The sequence below is a fragment of the Periplaneta americana genome, chromosome 3 (assembly GCF_040183065.1).
Source record: "Periplaneta americana isolate PAMFEO1 chromosome 3, P.americana_PAMFEO1_priV1, whole genome shotgun sequence".
Taxonomy (NCBI): domain Eukaryota; kingdom Metazoa; phylum Arthropoda; class Insecta; order Blattodea; family Blattidae; genus Periplaneta; species Periplaneta americana.
The window spans coordinates 121,911,496-121,938,831 of NC_091119.1; the positions used below are offsets into that span (position 1 = coordinate 121,911,496).

At 36.2% G+C, this 27,336-nt stretch overlaps 1 protein-coding gene across 1 annotated transcript in view; it reads right to left on the reverse strand.

The window, feature by feature from the left end:
* Positions 1-8,310: 8,310 nt before the first annotated feature.
* Positions 8,311-27,336, reverse strand: part of LOC138696479 (NFX1-type zinc finger-containing protein 1-like) — a 108,014-nt gene continuing 88,988 nt past the window's right edge. Inside the window, exons 13-15 of the mRNA XM_069821492.1 lie at positions 24,373-24,578; positions 13,252-13,586; positions 8,311-10,968 (exon numbers count right to left, since the gene is read on the reverse strand). Of these exons, the coding sequence (XP_069677593.1) occupies positions 9,794-10,968; positions 13,252-13,586; positions 24,373-24,578 (1,716 nt within the window). The 3' untranslated portion in view covers positions 8,311-9,793. The remainder of the gene's footprint in view (positions 10,969-13,251; positions 13,587-24,372; positions 24,579-27,336) is intronic.

Consider the following 27,336-nt stretch of genomic DNA (forward strand, 5'->3'; position numbering starts at 1 on the left):
AAAAGCCCAAGGGCCGGACAACATTAGCATAATACTTATACAGAAAATACAAGAGATAGTAATACCTACGATTGCACATATATTCAATAGTTCCTTAATCACTTCAACTTTCCCTAAAATATGGAAGCAAGCTTTCGTTCTTCCTCTTCCAAAAGTCAAAGTTCCCACCGACCCGAACGACTATAGACCAATCAGTATCCTGCCAGCCATTTCAAAAGCACTGGAAAGAATCGTACACAGACAAATTACTAACTACATGAACGAACACAAACTATTCGACGAGTATCAGTCAGGTTTCAGAGCTGGACACAACACAAGCACTGCTCTACTTAAAGTGACCGAAGACATTCGTGAAGCAATCGACTCTAATAAAGTAACAATACTAACACTTCTTGACCTTAGCAAAGCTTTCAACTCTGTAAATTTTGACCTGCTCACCCATAAATTGAGAAATATGTATTTGTCAGAGACTGCTGTGAGTTGGTTCGAATCCTACTTACGGGAAAGACAACAATGTGTTGTATCCGGGAATCGAAGCTCCTCCTGGCTTGACATAACATCAGGTATACCACAGGGGTCGGTACTCGGACCATTGTTGTTCACAATATATGTCAATGATATTACATCTCTTGTAAGGCATTGTAACTATCACTTGTATGCTGACGACCTTCAATGCTACATCTCTTCCCGCTTAGACCGAGTAAATGACGCTATAGATAAATTGAACGAAGACATTGACTCGATTGTGACATGGACAAAGAAACTCCATCTTAAAATCAATCCTGGAAAGACACAAGCAATTATATTAGGACACAAACGGCAAACCGACGCTGTAAAACACCTCGACATTTCCCCTGTTAAAGTAAGTACAGTGCATATCCCTTTCAGTTCTTCAGTAAAAAATCTTGGCATTCACATGGATAATAATCTCAACTGGGACATGCAAATCACAGAAACCTGCAGAAAAGTATATTCTATTATTCATGTGCTAAAAAGGATAAATGTTCATCTCCCCTCTTGCTTAAAAAAGTCCCTTGTGCAGACACTTGCATTTCCCTATTTTGACTATGCGGACATTTTACTGACTGACCTCTCCAGTGACAACAAAATGAAACTTCAACGTGCTCATAATTTGTGTGTACGTTTTGTAAGCAATGTTCGTAAATATGATCATATTACCCCATCCCTGGAAGCAATAGGTTGGCTTAAACTAGATAAGAAAAGAAATTTACATTCACTTCTCTTTCTCTTCGAAATCTTGAACTCTTCTATTCCTTCGTACCTGTCGTCTCGCTTCACTTACCTTTCTTCCCACCATAATCTGAACACACGCTCTCGTCATGAAACAATACTAACAATACCATCCCATCGCACCTCCTCATACTCATCTTCTTTCACAATAGCCCTGCCAAGACTCTGGAATTCGCTACCTGCTAGCATCAGGGACTGTCGAAATAAAATTGAATTCAAACGAAAACTTACTAGGCTCTTGGTCAGTAATTGATTACTTGTAAATAGTTTCTTTAATCTATCACAAAATATTTCAATATTCAGTAATTTTATCACTATACAATTTTGTTATTCTAGATTTAATTTGTAATTCAGTAAATATAAAATATTCTTTGTTTCTCTATGATAAATTATCTAGCTTTAATTATTCAGGTAATCTTTTCGTACTTTGATTTTATTGTAATTGTAAATTTAATACTAATTGTAATATTATTTGTAATTGTAATTGTAAATTTAATACTAACTTAATTGTAATTTTATTGTTGATATTGTAGTTGGAATCTCCTGGTAGAGGGGCAGAGAAGGCCTGACGGCCTTATCTCTACCAGGTTAAATAAATAAATACTAATACTAATACAACATAATGATCTACACTGCGAATATCCAATACATTCGTAGTTGTTCTGCCCAAGGCCAAGTTTTTCAATGCAAACCCAGCTTCTTCCAATCTTTCCTATTTTCTGCCTTCCTCTTTGTCTCCACATATGATCCATTATCTTAATGTCGTCTATCATCTGAGATCTTCTTATGCCCCGAACTCTTCTCCCATTCACCATTTCTTCCATAGGTAGTTTCTATATGCAGTAAAATATAGCTAGAACTAAAAAGCTTGATTTTTAGCAGTACTTATATATGAACGTATTCTTCTTCACCTAGTTTTCCTTGTCTGATGAGAATACGAGTATTTGTAATAATTCATGTGAGGTTTTGTTCTCAAACTCTTTGCTGCCATAAAGTAGGCCTAGAGGAGCCCATTTTTCAGCCTCACATTGTCAAACCTGCTACCATAATAGTGCAGCAATTTCCTAAATTCTTGTTGAGGAAAATTATTTTTATATGATGAATATTTACCACATGATAGTAGCAGTAAAACCTGTAAATTTCCATAATCTTGGAACTTCATGTCAAGGTGACTGTCAACATTATGAAATATCTCATAGTCACAGTATACCCACCGAAAGGTTGTAGATTATTCTTTTGAAAAGTGCTCCAACATTCCTTACAGTTTCTGCATGAACATTTTCGAAATTTCCTCTCACTGCAACAATATTTTGACTAGTTTCTGCAGTAAAGGATGTGAATGAGAATGCATATGAGAAGGAAGATAGAGAGGAAGAGCTTCTGCCAGCCACACGAAGTAAAAGACAGAGAGAGGAGTTCTAGGCAGAGAGAATGCATCCTGCCAGCTTCTGCTTCTGACTTTGACCCTATCACGGCCGTTTAAAGACGTATAGTACATGACCAGGATAGGAAGAGTTCTAGAAAGAGACAGAAATCCCAACTAACCTCTTTTTCCCTAAAGTTTGCAGTGTTTTATATGCAAGGATAGGAAGAATTCTAGAAAGAGATAGAAATCCCAACTAACCTTTTTTTCTCTAAGTTCACAGTGTTTTATATGCAGCCACCTAGCCACCCACACAGAAATTTTAAAAGTACTTCTTACAAATGGCTTTTAAGGAACCCACAGGTTCATTATCACCTTCACATAAGCCCGCCCTCGGTCCCTATCCTGTGCAAGATTAATCCAGTCTCTATCATCATATCCCATCTCCCTCAAATTCATTTTAATATTATCCTCCCATCTACGTCTCGGCCTCCCCAAAGATCTTTTCCCTCTGGCCTCCCAACTAACACTCTATATGCATATCTGGATTTGCCCATATGTGCTACATGCCCTGCCCATCTCAAACATCTGGATTTAATGTTTCTAATTATGACAGGTGAAGAATACAATGCATGCAGTTCTGTGTTGTGTAACTTTCTCCATTCTCTTGTAACTTCATCCCTTTTAGCACCAAATGTTTTCCTAAGCACCTTATTCTCAAACACGCTTAATCTCTGTTCCTCTCTCAAAGTGAGAGTCTAAGTTTCACAACCATACAGAACAATTCTGATTCAATAAACCATCTGGAGAGGGAAATGAATAGGCTTATGTACATTTTTATTATTTTAATTTTAGTTACCTCAGCAGTGCTTCCTTTGACGACTACTGATCGGTGGGAATCTTACTGCTGAAAAATACAATGAAGAGAATGTTTTGCCGAACATCCCTGAATGAAAAAGGGAATTTTCCCCACTTGTTTCAACAAGATGGTGTGCCAACCAATTACGATCACAAGTTTGTTCGTGGTTTGATGAACAGTTTCCAGGAAGGCGGATATAATACGGTATATGACATATATTTCACCACAGCATTTCTTACATGTAACTTAATGGTGGATCTTACTTTTTCACGCATTCAGTGCCACCATTAACAGTCATTACAAATAACATTTCTTTGCAGTATGCTTTATTAAAACTAGCCTAATCCCACTAGTTATCTCCCATCCTGCTGCTCTTCTACCTTATTCTACCTTTCTTTTGCTATTCATTATTTATTCACCAGTTCACATATACCTTCTGTTTGTACCAGTTTAGTTCTACAGCCGATTCGTTATTCAGTTCACTATTTGCTATAACAAGTTATTTCCACCATCAAATAATTTCTACTATTCACATCTTCGTTACTCTGATGACTGGGGCAGGTGATTAGGTCATCGAGATTGTTGGATGGCCACCACAGCCACCATACCTAACGCCCCTGGACTTTCACACTTGTGGGAACACTTAAAATCCATCATGTACTGGTACGCTGAGAAAATTAACAGCAGAAACCACTTCAAATAAAGGAACACAGAAGTCATGTCATAAATGACTACAATCAAACTAACACAATGTTTCTGCAGCTGGGAGCATCGAACTGAGGCATGCATTCAGGGAGATGATTCTCATTTTGACGTATACTGTAATTGTTCCTATGTAACCCGACTTTTGCCTTACTGTGTAGTGTTTCAGAGATAGCACGATGCTAGAATTCAGTAATGTGTAACTGTGTGAGTTCCTGCAACGAGAAGTTCCTGAACTCAAGTGGAGGAATGTCAGGCGATAATGAGGGACTAGGTTTCACCTCCTACAGATCATTCCACTGGTGCTCGGGCTCCATGATCATCTCGAAAATAAGTTATTCTCTGTGCAAACTTAGCTGTTATAACAGATAAAAACTGTCTTCAATATGCTTCTACTTAGTCTATTGGTAAATCCGCCTCTAGAATTACAATACTTTATCTTTATACATACTTCAGTATAATGAGCGTTAAAATAGATCTGTTATGTTCTTCTGTGTTTTTATTTTATTGGGTTATTTTACGATGCTGTATTAACATCTCAGGTTATTTAGCATCTGAATGAAATGAAGGTGATAATGCCGGTGAAATTAATCCGGGGTCCAGCACCGAAAGTTACCCAGCATTTGCTTGTATTGGGTTGAGGGAAAACCCCGGAAAAAACCTCAACCAGGTAACTTGCCCTGACCAGGAATCGAACCCGGGCCACTTGGTTTCGCAGCCAGACGCACTGACCGTTACTCCACAGGTGTAGACTTCTTCTGTGTTGTCTTAGCTTAAATCTTAAGAGAAAAAAAATTTAAGTAGCTTAACATTTTGTGTTTCACTTGTTTAGAAATTACTGCATTTAAGTAACTACCGTTTTTATTTTTTAATTTCTCGGAAAGGTGACCTGAATTATTTCACTGGATCTTCCATCATGCAGAAATTGTTTCTTATATTATTTCCATTACTTCTAGGGTTGCCAGGTTCAACTATCGCCAGAGATTTACGATGTTTATAAATTTTATTATTATTATTATTATTATTATTATTATTATTATTATTATTATTACTACTACTATTGGGCATATTATTATTTTATTATTGTACCCATTACTTATAATTAATTTTATTATATTTCATTTTGTATTGCAAGTTAAGTTTAAAGGATCAGTTAAAAATTCAACAATGTCGGATTTGATTCCATGGATAAATTAATATATTTGAAATCGTGGGGGAAAAAAAAAAACCAACAAACAAATTTTCAACAGGTTCGTTAATTTTTAATGCCAGATTTACAGACTTCAGAAATTTATTTCTCCATCAAATAAAATTAAATCATGGTAAATTTTTTAGGCATGGCACAGAAAAATATGCTGTCTTAAATGCATATTAGTTAATATTTTCAGAGCCTCGCATAAAAAAGTTGTAAAATTGTTAAAAATTCAGCAATCATGAAATCTTTATTGTATTGAGAATAGACGTAGGCCAACCTTAAAATCTGTATTTCCTGGAGCTCCATGCAGATTCTAGAAGTCTCTTGTTTCCAAGGCTATTTTGAAGTATTCCTGACATCTTACACTCAAGTTCATTTTTCCGCTTTCACTAGTTCTGTTGAAATTCTGCCTGTCATCTGTCCACAAACCAGTCATGGCACTAAACACCCTTTCCACCATCCATTGTGGAGTTCATTTCCATCGAACTCGAAAGTAATTTGCAATTTCTTTGCTATGCGAACTAAGTCATTAAATGAGAACAGTGATGGGCTAGATAGATCAAGAACAGTTATAACTGAAAATATGTTGTCACTCAAATCGTACCACTTGGTTAGATAGTGCACAATCTGTCATACATAGTGGTGAACTCTTTCATTACAGTTTATTTTTCGGTCTCTGTAAGATTTTCAAGCGACATTTCACTTCAGAACCGAAAAATGAGTCCTTTTTGCGACTTTCTATTTGAGTCTTTACTCCCAACATGATTTTGTGCAACTTGGTCGAAAGCATATTTTCACATTCTAATATTTTAATCGCCTTACAGAAAATTGGAAGTGTACAATTAACAAAGTACAGAAAAAAATTCTGCCACTGACAATGAATGTTCATTTACTTCATCTTCTTGGGAACATAGCCTACAAATTTCCAAATTAAAGGATGTGTTTCTTCTTCACCTTTTGCCAAATAATTCATTTTCAAAGTACGTCACATTTTAACAAGGCGTTCAACAGCTAATTGAAGGGACAACCATCGAACTGAAATATGCAAAATCTGAAAATAGTCCTATTAAGCAAATTCACGGAACGACCTAAGTTCCTCGACATTCTTAGATGACGACGAGAAGTTTGAATATATTTTCATGCCTCAACATCATACTTAAGAACTTTAAAACCAAATTTGGCACAACTATGCAGTACGTGGCAACAACAATAAAATTAGCTTTTTCTAGGTATATTATGATTTTTGTCTTTCAGTTTTCTGAACACTGAATTGTATTTGCCATAGTTAACAAATGCATTGTGAGCCAGATAAGCTGCAATGTTACTTAAATTAAGTTTATTTTCTGTAACAATTGATATAACTTTATTTGAAATGTCCTAAGCACTCTCATTACTGTCTTCATAGAAGTCTAGAATATCGCTACATTTTCCATGTTTTTCAGAAAAATGTATCACCACTAATGGGAAATGCTTCTTGTTACCTTTATTTGACGCATCTGAACCAATTGAGAATGATGTATTTTTTAAGTCGTTCAGAAGCCTTTCCTGTGAGAATGGTAGAAGAATGTTTGTAACTAGGATTTCACTTTAGGTTCGCGCACAACTTATTTTTTTCACTACTGAAGAGTCACTGAAAACACAAGAGTAAAGTTTATTCCCACAATCTTGTGAATTGTAGGAGTGGTGATGTTAATGTTAAAGCCAACTCTGTTGCTGTAACTTTATCATGTTCAACTGAATATCATGAAGGCATAAATTTCAGAATAGAATTATTCCTACTTTGTACTCTGTAATGTTCTTTGTGCCTCTCTGATTGCAAATGCTTATTAACAGCTTTAACGCCATCATACTTTACTGTAAATGAAACATTGCACACTTTACACCTGCGAGAAAGTTCACGATCAAGGAAGTGAATATTGAGCTTTAAATTTGAAATTGTTCCATTGTTACGCATTCAGGTTTCGTTAAAATACTGCTACAAAACTTTATCAATGACAAAAGTTAATTGAAAATGGTTGATTGAAGTCATATTTCTGAAATATATTATCATCATATCAAAATTATCTGTTTTAATTTTCTATTTACATCATCTTTCATTGTTGGTGATTGTTGACATAGTGTGAGACTAATGTCAGATTGGCCAAAAGAGAAGCGCGCACAAACGTCAACACTACACAGACGCTGACTTTTAAAGTTATTTGATGGATAGTGAATTTTCACCACAACATAGATAATTAATTTACTAACATTTCGAATGCAATTTCCTCGGGCAAAGGTTTCCTGTCGGCCGGAGATGGATTCATAAAACCGTCCACACCTGTGGAGTAACGGTCAGCGCGTCTGGCCGCAAAACCAGGTGGCCCGGGTTCGAATCCTGGTCAAGGCAAGTTACCTGGTTGAGATTTTTTCCGGGGTTTTCCCTCAACCCAATACGAGCAAATGCTAGGTAACTTTCGGTGCTGGACCTCGGACTTATTTCACCGGCATTATCACCTTCATTTCATTCAGATGCTAAATAACCTAGATGTTGATACAGCGTCGTAAAATAACCCAATTAAAAAAAATATAAAAAAAATTCATAAAACCAGGCACTCCGGGCAGTGCCCGGAGATCTGGCAATCCTAATTACTTCACAACATTACTGTAGTTCAGACATCTATTAAGTGGTGTAAAGTTTGTTAAATTATTGTTAGAATGTGGCAAGTTTTTTTTTTAATTCTTCCCAACTTCGATGTAAAAAAGTATCTGTTTAAAATTTTTACATGCAAAACTCAGAACAAAGACTCAGTTCGGGCCCTCTTCTTTCTCTCATGATTGCATATATAAAAACTGATTGCCTTGATATGTAGTCTTGCTGTTGGAATTTCATCCAGAACGTAGGGTTCTTCACTATCTTCGCCCCTTTTTTTATAGTTTATTTTAATATAACAATGAAACGAATTTGAAAGTTGCACCTTTTGGTATTGATCTATTCATTACTCATTTATTACATGATCAGTGCTGTACATTGCACAAAATAGGCTATAGTTACAAGCAAATATTAATGCCAGTAGTGGTAGTAGCAGCAGCAGCAGCAGCAGCAGCAGCAGCATGTGAGATAAAAATTAAACTTATTCTCATACATGAGAAATTTTTAAACTTTATCTTGTTTTTTCAAAGAAGCAAGCAGATTCATGTAAGATCTAAACCACTTGAAAAATTAATAATATTGTAATCATCTAAAAAATAAACCAGTTTTTCATTTGAATATTTTCAAAGATAAATTCGGCCACATGTAATCTCTCTTTAACTGTTTAACCTTTGGGTTGATCGAAATCCCTTTCAATCTGCCTGAAGTGTGTGAAACCTAAAGAGCAACACCTCCTGTATGTTTTCTAATGTGTGTACACTTTTATTATAAAATGACTTGCAGAAAACCCACCATTCTTGTCCGAGTGTGAGAGATCCCACATATCTTCCAGCGAGAATACTAACACATTTTGGAAAACACTCTTGTCAGTGTGTGTATACACGAATATATGTATGTACACATCCAAAAATATTATATATTTTTAAACTGTTTCTGCAAAAGCTTGAACTGTGAATTGAGCACACACAACTCAGCAATAGGATAGAGAATGTAAGTCCATATTTGACTATGTTATTTATTAATTTGTTGACCCTTTCACGTGAAATTCTTCCATTAAAATTTCTATTCTTTCACTAAGTAAGATGAACCTCTAATCAGAGCTAGTATGTCGACTTTACATATTGAAGATCGATTTTAAAAACTTAATTATGTCCAAATGAAATGCATTGTGATCGAAGGTAGTACTGGACCAGCTTTTCTGGTAGTATTTCTGTTTCCTCTGCCATCATTAAACCAATTATTCACGATTACCTAATTTTATCAGTGTTTTACAAGAATCCAGCTTGGAACTTGAGAATATTAGTACTACCTTACAGCCTTTATACAATTTCCAGCCAGTTAAAATGAAAGCAGATTAAGAAATAGTTCACGAAAAAAGCAGTGTTAATCATGCAAAATTCTAATATGAAATTACACAATCTTAATAAATGCTATGACCTAAATTTCTTCTGCATATAATAGAGCTTTTATATCTGCCCAGTCACTAGAAAAGAAAACAGACTGAGAAAGAGTCATGGAAAACGCAGTGTTAATCATGCAAACCTCTAATATGAAATTACATAATCTTAGTAGGTCTAAATGCTATGAATGTGTATATGCTACAGATACCTGTACTTAAATATCGTTCTTAAAGAACTCTTGGGTCCTCTGCTAAAGTCACAGTAGCCTGCTATGCTGAAGCGTGGTAATGGGGTAAAACACGCATGAATCATAAAATAATACTGGAAACAAATTTTTTCAGTTTTCCAACAATACCATGATGTACGGATTTAAATGTGTCTTCCCATGTTTTACTTAAGTATTACATACATTACAAAGACCAACCTCTTCATCTCTTCCATGTCTCTTACTCGCATATATATGACTTCTTGGACATTTATACCAAATTCCTTGTTTGAAGTAGTACAAAATGTGCTCCAAAGGCTTCACTTTTTCATCTCTACTGAAATGCTCCTTTAGTTGAAAGTCTGCTAGGTCTTTCATACCACGTAAATATGTCTGCAAAGTAGTAATACTTTCAGAGGATGATGTCTTTTGCGTTAACTCGGCAAACTTATTGAGCATTTCTTTTAGTTGCAAATAATGTGTCTTTATATTCTTCATTCTTTCAGCATCAGTTACTTTGTTTATCACTTTTCTCAAATTACGAACTTCATTTAGCATTTCCTTAACCTTTGTTGACAGCTTATATTCCTTGTCTTTTAAATTCATAACTATCTTTTTCGAATTCTCCAATGCTTCCCTGAATTTCTTAATTTGTGGCATACTGTCAAGGTCAAAGGCCTGCAGCATTGTGTTAATAGATTCGACCAACTCTACGTCACATTTAATAATTACCTCATCTACCTCCATTGGTTCTTTTTCTTCGTCTGCTAGTAATTTGGTCAATTTTTCACGACAGCTGGTCCATTCAGTAGTCAATGCTTCTTCCTTTTTCTCTAGTTCAACAACAAAGTTTTCAAAGTCCCCAGTGAATTTTTCCACTTTCTCCAGATTTTGCTCTGCTAAATCCCTAAGAGTCAATTCCACCACAGTGTTCTTGATACTCTGGATTACATTCAACGCCTTTCCATGCTCCTGTTCTGAATACCTCTCTAATGATAAAATAATGCTTTGGGCTTCTGTGTAGTATTTCTGCACCTCAGGGTTGGTAGAATGGGGCTGAACTAATTCCCCATTCATGAAATTGGATAGCTTACATAATGTATGAAGACGCTGTATCTCCAAATTGAAATCATCAACTACTTGAGTGCTGTAGACTTCCTGCCTTCCCATAACATGCAGCAGAAATCTCGTATGTCTGACCACCTCATTTATAGACGTTCTATGAAGATTCAAACAAACATTAGACAAAGATGTGGTCACTTGTTCAAGTATTTTTAACAACATGTCTAGTAAATTTTTCTCTATGTGTTCTTCTGCAGCCTGCAGCTTCTTGTAAAACACTTTCAGTTGCTCTGAAAATGAACCTGAAAGAAAAAAATCAATCAGAGGGCCATTTATAATTCCTTTACAGACAGAAACCGTTCTGTAAATTTGTTCATTATATCATATAAGACATTGCACAAATCTTTTTGTGGAGGGATTCCTCATCCCAATAATTCTACTAACCACAACAGAGATATTCAGAATGACCTATTCTTAAATGTTCAGATTTATCAATTAAATGAAAGAAATATCTAGTAGCGCCAGTTTGTTTTTAAATTGAATGGCTTAATAATTACAGCATTTATAACTACGAACATTTTCTTCTGAAATACATTTACACTAAATGAGAAGAGTTTATCTTTATTAGAATGCTAAAATTTTGAACATAGTATAGGAAAATCATGTTTTGATTTCAGAATATTTCCGACGTAAATAATAAGTAATAATTATCAAATATAACCACTCATATTTATATTGAGTTGTTCCAAGAATGTTAGATTTTTTTTTATGAAAATGCATGATTTCAGCAATCCTGAGATTGGCTATCTATTTTTCTTTCCTTTGTTTTTGACAAGATTAAAGCCGAAATTATGTCTAGATTTCATTCATTAAAATTATGTGAGTCAGTGATTGAATAGTGGTTAAGGCACAGTGTGTGTTAATACGATAGTGCAGATGCTGATAGAAAATTGTGAAAAAGCTCCAGTTGTGAATGAAATTCCTCCGTGGAAATTGGTGATTCCAGAACATAGCATACAAATTCCAGGAAATCATTCCAAAAGTGATCATCCATACATTCTTAATTTAGATGCCACGGAATTACTCTGCAGCACATATAAGGATCATCTTCAAATTTATACAGATGGATCTCTACATCCTAATAATGGGACATCAGGAGCAGGGTATTATATCCCAGAATATCAAGAAAGTTACTTCATACCATGTTCATCCTCCTCCAGTCTTGACACTGAATTGCTAGCTATTGATGCTACTCTTCAGTGTGTTAATCAAATTTCTGAAAAATCTATTTGCATACTTACCGACTCCAAGGGGACTATATTTGAGCCATTCAGAGCAAAAGTGGTGTAAGTCAAAATTGGGTAATGAGGTTTAAAGTAAAAATTCTGTAAAATACAGCACAAAGTAGCAATTAACATGGCCTTCTTGCTATCCACTGACTACTAATAGTTTAAATAAATTGAATATTAATTGCTACTTTGTGCTGTATTTTAATAGAATGTTTACTTTAACCCCAATTACCCATTTTTGACTTACACCACTTCTGCTCTGAATGGCTCATTTAATATAATTTAATATGTACCAAACCTATATGCACATAGAATTATTCCAATTCAGAAAAAAACTAAGTAAACTAAAAGAACTCCAAAACGAAATAACATTTCAATGGATACCTAGTCATTGTGGTATACCTGGAAACGAGAAAGTCGATAATATTGCAAAACAGGCAACATATTTGCAAACCAAGACCTCTTCAAGTGATATCTCTATCCAGTGCTTTTGCTTCAGTAAAGTATCATTTTACAAACCTCTGGATCAACAATTGGCTCTCTTCTGACATAGGAAAAATTTTACAATCTGTACAAAAGAAACCAAATGACCTGGATATGTAAAAGAAACTTGCCCAGACATGTTCAGACATTTTAACAAGAGCCAGGACAGGTCACATTGTTACCCCAATTGTACCTACACCGATTTCACCTTTCTGATAATCCTACTTGTCTGTGGTGTAATAATCATAATGAAGATCTGGAACACATTCTTCTATACTGTCCATCCATAAACCACAAAAGAAGTAAATTAAAATCATCAGTACCAGTTGCAGAAGACACAGTCCTGCAGTATATATTGACTACACCCCAACTCTGGCTACTAGCAACAGGCATCTATAATGAACACCGATCAAAATACCCCTCATTTCTCGTGAAAACAACAACTGAATAGACTACAGTGGACTATAGTAGACTTTATGTTGTCAGCAAACAGCTGGATACATTAAGAAGATTGATTGATTAACGAGGTTCTAGTATATATGGCATATCTAGTAGTTAAGCTATAATTAAGGCAAGTACCTGAAGGTTTAAATGCTTCAAGATGCCAATAACATGTATTTACATTGACAACAGTATGCCTAAGTATTGCTATGGTGAGTACCATTAATGCAAGAAAACTACAGATTTAAACGAGAACAGACTTGATGTCCGATTTTACATGGACTCGCCTGTATGGAAGTTATATTTCAATGTACTGATAAATACTTTCATAATCTACATATCCGTGCAGAATATATTATTCAATAATATTACCTTCAATCATTTTTGGATTGTATCTCAATTGTTTAAAGAGATGAAAAGAATCTTCGTCATCATCGAAGTCATAATCGTCATCGATTAATATGTTAAAGCCTAAGAAGCTTATTTCTTTGGGTGTCTTTCTTTCCATATTCCGCAGCATGATTGATTTCACATGAGAGATGTTCTGGAAGAATGTCTTTGCGTTGTTCCTGTACCTGGCTGTTGTTATAATAGAACAGCTACAATCTGGACACACAAGCATTCCTATCTGATGTTTTGCTTGAGCCACCAACTCGTCCAGTATTTCTGCCTTTACAGTGTGTCCACAATCTTCTAAATACACAAATCTGAAAAAACAATACATACCATGTTCATACAAAGCAACATACTCAACATTACTCCTGCTTCAAAATCGAATAAGATGTGGGAGTTATGTGTAATATACGGGTAGCGATATTTTGAACATTACCCCTGCTTCAAAATAGAATGAGATGTGCGAGTTATGTGTAATATATGGGTAGCATTATTTTGAACATTACTCCTGCTTCAATATCGATATATGGGTAGCGTTATTTTGAACACCACTCCTGCTTCAAAATTGAATGAGATGTGGAAGTTATGTGTAATATACGGATAGTGTTATTTTGGACATTGCTCCTGCTTCAAAATCGAATGAGATGTGGGAGTTAAGTGTAATATGTGGGTAGTGTTATTTTGAACATTACTCCTGCTTCAAAATCGAATGAGATGTGGGAGTTAAGTGTAATATATGGGTAGCGTTATTTTCGACATTACTTCTGCTTCAATATCGAATGAGATGTGGGAGTTTTGTGTAATATACGGGTAGCATTATTTTGAACATTACTTCTGCTTCAAAATGGAATGAGATGTGGGAGTTATGTGTAATATACGGGTAGTGTTATTTTGAACGTTACTCCTGCTTCAAAATCGAATGAGATGTGGGAGTTATGTGTAATATATGGATAGCGTTATTTTGAACATTACTCCTGCTTCAAAATCGAATGAGATGTGGGAGTTACGTGTAATATGCAGGTAGCGTTATTTTGATAATATGAAGTAAAAAGAGTAAGATTGGACGAAAAAATGTAATTAGAGTATTTTAATTTCACTCAGCCTTCTCTGGGATTAAGAGTACTGGTACTTCCTATAAATAATAATTTGAAAGCATTCCAGTGTAAGGAATAAACAACAATAAATTTAAGTAAAACCTACATAGTAATGGTTGAAGTATAGGGACATCATTTTATTTTTACGTCCACACCTATGGAGAAACGGTCAGTGCGTCTGGCCGCGAAACCAGGTGGCCAGGCTTCGAATCCCGGTTGGGGCAAGTTACCTGGTTAAGGATTTTTCCGGGGTTTTCCCACAACCCAATACGAGCAAATGCAGGGTAACTTTCGGTGCTGGACCCCAGACTCATTTCACCGGCATTATCACCTTCATTTCATTCAGACACTAAATAACCTAGATCTTGATAAAGCATCGTAAAATAACCCAATAAAATAAAAAAATAAATAAAATTTTATTTTTACTTCAATTTTTATTGTACCTGAGTTTTTTATTGTACGAGGCGCATCCAGAAAGTAAGTTTCCCTTTTTTTTTAAAAAAAAAAAGAACACACATTTTCAGGAAAACATTTATTGGCAACAGGTACAGCATTGTTTCAGCTATTTTTCAACATAGCCACCATCAGAATTGAGACACTTGTCGTATCGTGGGATCAACTTTTGTATCCCTCTGTCGTAGAACTCTGCCGCCTGTGAATGGAACCACTGTGTGACAGACGTCTTCAGCTCTTCGTCGTTGCCAAAACGCTCACCGGAGGACAGGAATTTCTTGAGGTGCAAGAAAACGTGAAAATCACTGGGAGCAAGATCAAGACTGTAGGGTGGATGATCAAACAACTTCCATCCAAATTCCGTCAAAACAGCTGCTGTGCACCAAGCTGTATGTGGACGAGCATTGTCATGGAGGAGCACAACACCTGCAGTAAGCATTCCATGCCTCTTGTTTTGAATGGCACATCGCAATTTTCGCAGTGTTTCACAGTAATGGTCAGCGTTCACTGTTTCACCTCTTGGAAGGAAGTCAATGAGCAGAATGCCCTTCCTGTCCCAGAACATCGTGCACGTCACTTTCCATACCGACAGTGTCTGTTTGAATTTCGTCCTGACCGGAGATCCACTATGCCGCCAATGCATTGACTGCTGCTTTGTTTCCGGAGTGAAGTGCAAAATCCAAGTCTCATCGCCTGTGACGATCCTGTCGAACTTGTCGCCGTCATCGTGATACCATTGCAGAAATGTCAGTGCTGCTCCTAAATGTTGCATTTTGTGTTCGGGTGTCAGGTTTTTCGGCACCTACCTGGCACACACTTTTTTGAACAGCAGGTGCTTAGTGACAATCTCATGCAACAAGGATCGCGATTTTTACGGAAAATGGCTGCTCAGCTCCGTAATCATGAAGTGACAGTTCTCCATGTTGCACTGCCGCACCAGCTCAACACGATCATCATTGATGAGGGACGGTCGCCCACTGCGCTCTTCATCATGGACACTTTGACGACCCTCGGAAACCTGCCTACACCAGCGACGCACCATCTGCTTACTCATGATGTTCGGCCCATAGACCTGACAGAGCTGCCAATGAATTTCAATTGGCGCAATGCTTTGTGCATTAAAGAACTTTATCACCGATCGAACCTCGCAGGCGGTGGGAGAAGGAATAAGAGCTTCCATTTCGGACCACTGCTGCCACGCTACTGGCACCAGGTGGGACCTGTTCGGCTGGCATATGATTGATACGTCATAGATCTGTTATGCATGCGCAATTGACACGGCTAATTACGTTTACTTTCAAGGGGAAAAAATCGGGAAACTTACTTTCTGGATGCGCCTCGTACTTCACTCCCACCCCTTCTAGTAGTGAACTTCCACCCAAGGGCGCATATGCAGTCAAAGTCGTCTGGTCACAGTATACAGTATTGAGTGAGTACAGTATGTTCCAGAAATATGGTCGTATTTTCCAGTGAATAAAGTGCATTATTGATCATATTTTCGCACAGATACTGTATCTGTTTGGTTACATCGCTTCCCTGTTTCCAACATCCGTTTCTACCGGCCCCTCTATAAAGGCTAGGTTGTCTTAGCTCTTTTCTGAAAACATTTGTTGTCAGGAATTCGAAGTCTACGTAATATTATACAACTGTTTAAAATTAAAGGGCCTCGTTAAATCACTGTCACGTGATTTCCGCCTTTCTATGACCCTGCTACATAACTACTTGGACGGACAGTAGACAGTAATCTGAGTAAATTTATCTTGTGTAAATCGGGCAGAAGTGAAGTGATTACAATACATAAGTAAAATACTTTGTTATAGAGTAAGTACAGAATTATTATTTCAAGAGGCACAGGATTATGGCCCCCCATGTCAATAGATGCTTTGCATTATTTCTTTTGTGGTTACTGTAAAACAGTTGTGTTTGTTAAACATCCCACAACAATAGAAGAATTAAAGAATTACATTCCAACATACATTCAATTTCAGAAGATATGCTTAAAAACTTTTTCGATAATATGCACACAAAAGAACTGAAGCCCATATAGAAATGAACGGCCATAATTTTCAACAATTTGTTTGAATATCCATATTTTGATTATTTTTCAATTTAAATGCACTCTCCATATTGTATGCTGAAGTGCTGTAGACAGTGTATTATAGGCTACATTGCATAATGAATACGCCCGCCTGGACAGTTCAGTTAGTGAGTAAAAACAATCATTGTTAATACTATACTGTATTTTGAGTAAATAAAAACCTAACGAAAATTATCAAACTGAAAATCGTAATAGTTCCTAGTTTACGTAAATGAATGCACTACTTTTCTTCCCTCCTATACCTAGTAAAGTGATTTGTTTGTATTTTACACTTGTTTTATCAAACTCCAGAAGTGGAAGGGGGTAACATAGTGTTTGCGGTTCTTAGTTGTTAAAATGAAGGTATAATCAGGTTAATATTAAAAATGTTAGTAAAAACATAATGATGACCCGGTATAACAACTATATAAAAATTCAAGATAAATGTGGATAACGTAAGCCAGGCCTGGGAGATATATGAATTAGCTTGAACGATTTTCAGATAGCGGTCTCCTTCTACTCCCGCAATTGTGTTTAACATGGACATAAGAATCGACCAGCAGCATGCAATGTGTAAGCTACATTTACATTTTGTTGTGAACAGAAAATTAAATGTAGTATTTATTTACGACAAAATAAATTGTAGGTGTCACATTATTCAGATTTCTGATGATCAGATCACAAACTTTATTCAAATCTAGAACCCATCGAATTCTACTAATGTATGTACACTAAACTAAAAGAGAATATAAAGAGAAATATATGCTGTGTGAGCTATAGATCTACTTCCCAGTTCGGAGCTTTAGGTTGAAGCATGACACCTTTTATTATGTATTATCATGTCATAGTTTGGTTCTGCTTTGGAGCAGTTCAACAGCAATAAATATGCTAAATTTTGGTCATTTAATTGCTACACGAGGCACTTTTAATATTGTTCAATCTGCTGAAAAATTGTTCACAGAGGTACGTTGATCCAACATCGCAACAATACGGCTGCTGAAGAGATACAATTTGGAAAGTTCACTTTGGGCAATGAATGGTACAGTTCTAATCCTAACAGCCCTGATATCTGCAGAGGTGTACTGTTTTGGAGGTTGATTACTTCCATTTGCAATGCGGATGGTGCCTCCGTAACTGTGAAAGAAAAATACTCCATTCTGCGTCCATGGATTTCAGATTGGCAAATCTGTTGTTGTACTCACACAATATGTCTTCCATCATTTTCTTGTACTTCACTAAAAGGTCTTCAAATCCATTTTCGAACACATTATTTAAAGATGGAAAATGGTATAATCTCTCTGTTCCATCTGATAAATCCACATTCGTAATTTATCCATGAAAGCTTTCAGGTCATCAATCATTGTAATTATGAAATTATTCTTTCCTTATAACTTGGTGTTTAGGTTATATATTAAATACGTTAAAAAAAAGCCACAACACAAACCCAGTCTTTATTGCTGAACTCTGTAAATTCTATATTCTAAGATGATGCCTATTTCACACCGTAACTTAAAAACGCGCTCAAGCATCTTACCCCTACTTAACCATCTAACTTTTAGAATGATAGGGAAGATCTGATTCTATGTCTTTTAAGAATTCCTGAAACTGTCTATGACAAAGCGCATTTGCTCTAATGGTATTCGCAATTTTGACAACAGTGGTTATTACTTTCTCTAACGTCACTAACTTGGCACACAATGCTTCCTATGTATCAGTGTACATGTAAAATGCCGTCCAAATTTATTTCACTTTCTGCCATAAACCTTGAAAGTCTTCCCATGAATCCACATGTGTGACCCACCATCAAAGGCGCTCCATCCATTACAACACAAACTAAACTGTCTAAAAGGAAGATTAATTTTTTCAATTATCTTTGCAACAGTGTTAAACACATCCTTGCTTGTGGTCCGATCTTTTAATGAAGCAAGCTCTAGAAATTCCTCAATAATGTTGAGATCACTATCGACTTCTCATAAAAACAATACTAACTGAGCAATGTCTTTCGTGTCACTACACTCATCCAGTGCTAGTGAGTAGTATAGGGTATTTCAAAAGTCAGTTCAAACATTAAACTGCTATAAATATTATAATATTTGAGATAGGGAAAAAGCAAAAACATTACAGTGTCGGGTAAACAACGGAGTTTACAAAACATTGGGAAGATGTCCGCTGTTCTCTTGTTCAACGTACAGCATTCTGTCTGCGACACTATGCACAGCATTTTCCAGATAATGTCTTGAAATATTGGCAATTTCTTGCGAGATGGCAGCTTTCAGTTGCAGTAGAGTTTTTGGATGTATTAGGAAAACTCTTTCTTTAACCCCACAACCAAAAGTCGGTCGGTTTGAAATGTGGAGATCGCGGAGGCCACATTGTTGGAAAGTGCCTACTGATGACACGATCCCCAAACATCTGCGTAATTAATTGTTTTGCAGGGATAAAGATGTGTGGTGGAGCGCCATCTTGCATGAAGATTATGTTTTCCATATCGTGATTCCTCAGTCTAGGGATGACGAAGTTCTGTATAGTAGTGCTCCCCATTTACTGTAACAGTCTGTCTTATTCCATTATTGTCCACACCTGTGGTTAGCGCATCTGGCCGGAAAATCAGGTGGCCTTGGTTCGATTCCCGGTCAGGGCAAGTTACCTGGTTGAGGTTTTATTCGGAATTTTCCCTCAACCCAATATGAGCAAATGCTGGGCAACTTCCGGTGCTGGACCCGGGACTCATTTCACCGGCATTATCACCTTCATCTCATTCAGACGCTAAATAACCTAAGATGTTGATAAAGTGTTGTAAAATAACCTACTAAAAAATTAATGGTGGAGTTAACACTCGTAATTGAGGTTCGTTTTCCGACCAAAGTCATCAGTAGGGACTTTCCAACAATGTGGCCTCTGCGATCTCCAGATTTCAATCCGGCCGACTTTTGGTTGTGGAGTTACCTTAAAGAACGAGTTTTCCTGACACATCCAACAACCCTACTGCAACTGAAAGATGCCATCTCGCAAGAAATTGTCAATATTCCAAGACATTATCTGCAAAATGCTGTGCATGGTGTTGCAGACAGAATGCTGTATGTTGTTGAACAAGAGAATGGTGGACATCTTCCCAATGTTTTGTAAACCCCGTTGTTTGTCCAACACTGTGATGTTTTTGTTTTTCCCTATCTCAAATATTATAATATTTATAGCGGTTTAATGTTTGAATTAACTTTTGAAATACTCTATATATCAATGATTCCATCTTCTTTTTCAGTTGTTCTTCTAAATTTTATATATAGAGCCATTTCTGAAATTCTTTCGGTGACCGTGTGACGAGACAAACTGAGAGCCCTGAAGGAATTAAATCAGGACATATTTCCTCAGCTGTTGGTATTAAACACTCCTCCACAAATTCTCCTTCTGAGAGAGGTTTTGATGACTGAGCAATCTGTTTTGCAATTTTAAAACTGACACAGATTATGCCTGCCTGATTAATTTTCTCACTGTTACACTGACTTTCTTTTTGTATCGTTTCTTTGAAGTTATCAAGCACTTTTTCACGAGCTACTCCATACAATTTTTCTTCACCATAGTCCTCTGCATGTACATTTGTGAAATGTCCCTTAATATTATAATGTGACATATACAATATAATAGTGCCACAAATCAAACAGCGTGCTTTTCCATTTTCAAACACTACAAAATATTTTTCTTCCCATTGAGGGTTAAATGTAGGGGAAGCACGTCTTGCACTCATTGTTAATAGCACATTGTTCTGCGTTGTTTATCATTCATATCCACCTGTTTGCAGTTGGTTTCTCTGTGAGCACGAGCACACTCAGAGAGAGACTTACCCCCAGCCCTAAAAGCATATCCGTTTATATGCAGTAATTTACTAAGGAAATTACAGAGGTTAATAAAGGTAAAACTGTGAGTAAACATAAGTACACAAGGGCATAATTAATTGTAAAAAGAAAAACTAATTTACCATAACAAACAAGGGTTCATCAAGTGATACAGAACTCACACTTCAGAGTAAATGACGTGAGAAAACTTTTATAAAATGAGTACAGAACACTGATTTCATATTCACTGATTCTCAGATATGGTAAGATGTCATGGAAAATTTCGCAAATTTTAAGTAATGGATCTTGAAGACATATTTCCCACTTCCAAAATAATTTCATCATGGCAATAGAAAAGGCCGAAACTGTGCTTGGCTTTATTCCAAATGTTAATGAAAAATTCACATTACAGCACAAGAGTACAGTATTAAATTTTTATCAAAATCTGTTCTTCATGTAGAAACCATGAAAGAACGAATCATGTAATTACATATGTACAATCACAAAATCCACTTTTAGTATCACTTCCTAACTTAATTATTTTTCAACATTGGTATACAATACAGTAATAATAGAGCAAAGTGGGATTGGTAGCGTCAAATCAAAAAAAGTTCAAGACAAAAAATTGAGACAATGTTAATAATTCTTTTTTATGATAGTGGAGGAATTGTGCTCAGAGTTCATATTGGCCTGAATGCAACTATTGCTTATTTTCTGCTATTTTTAAACATTTGCTTGAAAATGTAATATACGGCCTCAGTATCGAGAACAGGGTTGATGACTTCTGTTACATGCACTCCAAGCAAAGAAATTTTTCAAGAATGAAATATTTTACCACTCCCCTGCATCTGGACCATACATCCACAATGATTGACTGGCCACATACCCGTAGGTAGGCCGTGCTTCTGCCACTGAGATGGCAAGCGTGCTCGCGCAACTAAACTCCTTAAAACTTAGGTATACATAACACATTATAATTTGGTACTCACCCTCTTCACAGAAAATGCTGTATATGATGTCAATTTTCTTGTACACATATTTCACATTTTCTCAATAAATTGGTATTAAAGTTTTTCATTATTTACTTTTTCTGACAACCAATTTGAAAAAATTAAGCCTGCAATTGCATCTTGGGGCTGTAAATCATGACATGATGGAAATCTGTATAGTTTTAGTTCCAATAATTTTATTGCCACTCCCACAGATGCTTTAGAAACCCCTGTCTGCTGTGCTAAACGTTTCAGAGACTTGCATGGGCTACGCACTAATGCTCCACTAATTTCATCCAGTTTTTCCTCTGTAAGAACACAGCGCTTTTGTCGTCTTTTTCTGTCATTTACAGAACCTGTTTTATTGAATCTATTTAATAAACTTAATGATGTTTTTTTAGAGGATACAGACCTGTCAGGAAATTTAGGTCTGAATTTTCACCTCGTTGAAATACACAATTTTTGTTGTATATGTAAATATGTTCCCTTAATGAATATCTGTTTACCATGACGAAACGATCTGCTGTCTATCCTCAGCTGAACGAATACTGCCAGAGGCGAAGTTACAGATAAACTGCTTTATTTATAGACATCTTACTATTGATATGAATGGGAAGGCCTTGACTAGCTGCGCCAGCATAGATGTCTTAATGGCAGAAGCACAAGCACGGTTTCTGCGGCCTCTCAGAGGCCTTCCCACCAGGCACGTGGCCAGTCAGTCATTGTGGACATATGGTCCAGACACAATGTACATTCTAGTAACAGTTTGCTTCATTCATAAAAAGCTTACCTATTTTAAAAGAAACTCTGAAATTCATGATAATAACACTAGAGCTGCCAACAACTTGTATATAAACTGTCATACTATTACCAAATGTCTTAACAGTAGGCTACTTCTCATACAGGTTTCTTATTAGAGATACCTGGTGATATTAAACATTTAAATTATGAATGTTTCAAAACCAGAGTACAAGCTATTTTGCTTCAGTCCATGGTTTCCAAAAGTATTGATTTTAAACATTAAAGCTATAACATAGAATACCTACCTTCATTACGGTTGCATGTAAGTCTCTTTCTTACCCTAACAACATTAACAACAAATATACGGAATAACTAAGATAAAGTCTCAAGGTTCTTAAAGGATCAATCGATCTCCTAATAAATCACTTCAGATGATAACTTTGCTCATGTAATCTCATTATGTATCTTGGTTTTTATTTAGTCTATATTATTTATTCTATTTTTTTTAGAGACGTCTTTGTAAACTGAAATTTATTATGTAGGTATCTTGTTATTTATTGTTTCTTTTGGTACTTTCACTATTTCTTTCAGAACTTAAGTATTTTAAAATTAAATTCATATTATTAGAAATTTTGTGTGTGTGTGCGTGCGTGCGCGCGCGCGCGCGCCTTTTTGTGTCAGTACTTAATGACGAACCTATAATCTGTAATAGATTGTACAGGAAATAAATAAATACAATACAATACAATACCTGATAGCGCACCAAACAATAGGGCTCTCTTATTGTTGGAGAATTTATAGCAAGCTAGAAGTCTGTGTGCTGTCACAGCCACTGTGTTCACCAGACTAAGAACCAAGTGACTTAGTGTCTGTTTCCAAAACAAACAGAATCACTGAAGTGCAACTATTTTAATGACGCAGAGACAACACTAAGGGTTGTAACGAAATCAAGTCAAGACACAACCATCCACCATTGCTTCCAGTTGTTCCATGATTGTTCTGCAGTGCATAGGTGTAGAAATTTAATAAACAATATTAAGATTTATTATTTTAATGTACCGAAGTACATATGATATTTCCATGCAGATATTCTGCGTCATTATATGATGAAAGAGTAATGGAACGGAGAAAAATTCTCTCCAGCGCCGGGATTTGAACCCGGGTTTTCAGCTCTACGTGCTGATGCTTTATCCACTAAGCCACACCGGATACAACTCCGACGCCGGTTAGAATCGTCTCAGATTAAGCTCCAACTCTTGGGTTCCCTCTAGTGGCCGTCCTCTGCACTACGTCATAGATGTCTATGAACGCAGGACCGAAGTCCACACATGTGCTGAGGTGCACTCGATATGAGTGACTAGTGAGAGAATTTTTCTCCATTCCATTACTCTTTCATCGTATGATGACGCAGAATATCTGCATGGAAATATCATATGTACTTCGGTACATTAAAATAATATATATGATATGCATAAATCACTCCGTGATTTAAGACGGCGCTTATTCCGTCGGATCCCGGCCAACTAGTCACTCATATTGAGTGCACCTCAGCACATGTGTGGACTTCGGTCCTGCGTTCATAGACATCTATGACGTAGTGCAGAGGGCGGCCACTAGAGGGAACCCAAGAGTTGGAGCTTAATCTGAGACGATTCTAACCGGCGTCGGAGTTGTATCCGGTGTGGCTTAGTGGATAAAGCATCAGCACGTAGAGCTGAAAACCCGGGTTCAAATCCCGGCGCCGGAGAGAATTTTTCTCCGTTCCATTACTCTTTCATCGAATGTTAAGATTGTCCAAATGTGAAAGCATAATTTTTCCCAACGTCAGCCTCATTATTGCAATATGTAAGCCTATAATTAATATTGGAATAAATAATAAATTATTACAATAAGATTTACTTGAAACATGTTATTACCTTGTAGCAGATTCAGCTGTTGTTTCAAAATCTTCCTGTCCTTGGCATATCCTGCAAAGAGGTGGACATGTTTCACCACAGAAACCAGCGCAGGGATGATGGCATGGAAGAAACTTATCACAAGGCTCGTTGCAAGGTCTTCTGTCACATAATTGGAAGCACGTATTTCTGCAGTGCTGATGCTTGCAAGCCCAGTCACATGGTTTCTGCAACACAAATGAGATGTAGTCAGAGGAAGAAGGAAGTGTGTACTGTAATGAGATAACCATAGTGCGTATGTCATAGTGATGTCCGACGTTATGACGACCTCTCTCCATATCATCAGTTTCTGCAGTGTAATACAATAGCATTCTTCATTTGTTCCCAAAATCTGAACTGACAATGAAAAGAAAAAAAGGATAGGGATTAGTGTCCTGCAATGTTCGAACATGAAAGATGCAACCAAGACGTTACAAAATTCGTGTTATTTCATATGAAAAACTAATTGCAAGATGTGTGTTAAAGTTCTTAAGCAGATAAAACAATGCAGGGGTAGGAGTGGAGGACACCGAATATTTTTATAACAAGATGAAATAAACATGACAGACCTCCTTCTGCAGAGCGAAGCGAATATCAAACTTCGTCATATTCGACAAATTTGAACCGAACATAGTGTCTGTAATGCATGACGCTAGTGGGTATAGCCACAGCTTTTTACCAATATTGCCACTTCTCCATCCTCTGCCGAAAGTCAAGCAACAGGGGAGGGGGTTCCAGTGTATTCCTATTGCGTATAAGTACTTTTAAAATTGGGACTAAAAAACAAAACTTTCTTTTAAGTCAAAGGTGCATTTATTCAAAATGTTTCTCAAGTAGTGAATCAGTTTGATATAATGTTCTCCACTGAATTAATTATTCATTAGTTGAAAAAATGCATATAATAATATAATAATAATAATAATAATAATAATAATAATATCATCATCATTATTATCATATGATTATACCATTATTCTTTTCATTCAGTTTCGTATTTCTTCTTAGCATTACATTCACGATAGTGTCAAGCAGTAAATCATTTTATCTTTAAATGAATATACAAAATTGAATATCTTCAGTAGCCTATACATGATAGGCTATATATTAATTATACCTCTCTTGGGTTTTAATGAATCGAAGTTTACAACACCATATTTATATCATGTAACATTAGCTTTAAAAAGTATGTCACATTTACAACTTAGCCTAATCCAAAAGAAAATAATACCAGTCATGTTACAATTAATCCAATCCATAAAAGGGAACAGTTGAAAAGAAAAATAATAAAATATTACATTTACTTTTTCATGGGTATACAGTCAATTATAGTGAGTGGGTACTGAGAAAATGATGCATTTCTTCGTTGGATTTTGATAAATGTTTGGGCCTGAAATCTTGAATATATTTTTTTTAGCTCTCATGCCAACTCCTGTTGCTTCTGATACCACTTTATTAATTTTTGTGTGACAAAATGCCATTGTCTTTTATTATGCATCGAAAAAAATTTTTCATTATGTACAATTTTTACAGTTTGCGTTCTTAATCTTTCATGTCTTCCAACCACAAAACTTCGCGCTTTTCTATTTGATTGTATTGCATCATCCAATGTATATACTTGCAGGAGATTCCTCTATGTCACTACGAGATCGTTTTTTAGTTGGAATCTATGCAAGGCCGGAACATCTTCAAATTGTAGTTTATCCAATATAATAAAAACGGATTTTAATTATCACAAATTAAATCAATCTGCAATTTCTACAACACATCTCCATTACTTCTACACACAAACTAAAATATACATGCTATAGCAGAGATATTTCAATACCGTATTGGAGACTACAAGTAGCCATTTATTTTGTATGGACACCATATGTCCCACTAATAGCAAATTTCGCGACACGGTTTAAGCGACTGACATCAGGAATTAGCACTGTGTGGAGTGGTGAAAAGGGAACGAGACCACCACCAGGTGGCAACACCGGCACTGGGGAGAGACGTGCATACCATATGGACAGGAACTGACGCTCTCTCTCAGTTCAGATGCGCTGCCTGAAGACATATAGATGAGCTCAGCTCTTGGAGTGTGTAGCATGTGCGCATGTGAAGTTCGTCTCCCGCAACAAGTGTAGGAAGCTTGAGTGGTAAACGCTACCACGCATCTATTCCTACAATATTTATTCTGTTATTTAGAGACGCTTTATCAACTACTATGTTATTTACCATCAATGGGATTGGTGGTAGCGAGATGGTATTCAGTAGCATGAGATTCATCACATCCAGAGGAATATTTTGTTCTTTTTTATGTGATAAAACAACTAAAAACAAAATATTCCTCTGGATATGATGAAATTCCAAGTCAAGTTCTGAAAGCTTGTTCTGAAATAATATCCCCTCTGTTAAGGTATATATGCAATTTGTCAATGCAACGTGGTATTTTTCCAGAAAGATTCAAATATTCAATACCGTAGTAAAACCAATATACAAAAAGGGAGATAAATGTACCATTGCTAATTATAGACCCATATCATTATTAACACCATTCTCAAAAGTGTTTGAGAAAGTTATGTATAATAGATTATATCATTACCTGGAGTCCAGCAATATATTAGTTTTAGAACAGTTGGATTTAGAAAACAAAAATCGACAGAGAATGCTGCTTTTAGTTTGGTGGATGAAATATTAAATTCATTAAATTCGAAACTACATGTCGGTGGGATTTTTTGTGACGTGGCTAAAGCATTTGATTGTGTAGACCATAGTATATTAGTAAAAAAAAATTGAAGTTTTATGGTATTAAAGATGAGACAGTGGGTTGGTTTACACTATATTTATCAAATAGAAAACAAAAAGTAGAAATAAATGTACCAAATAGTCTACCATTCACGGGGATCCCGATATGATCCTACGCATGTGGCAGCTCACTTTTGCAGTGGCCGTGTATCTGTT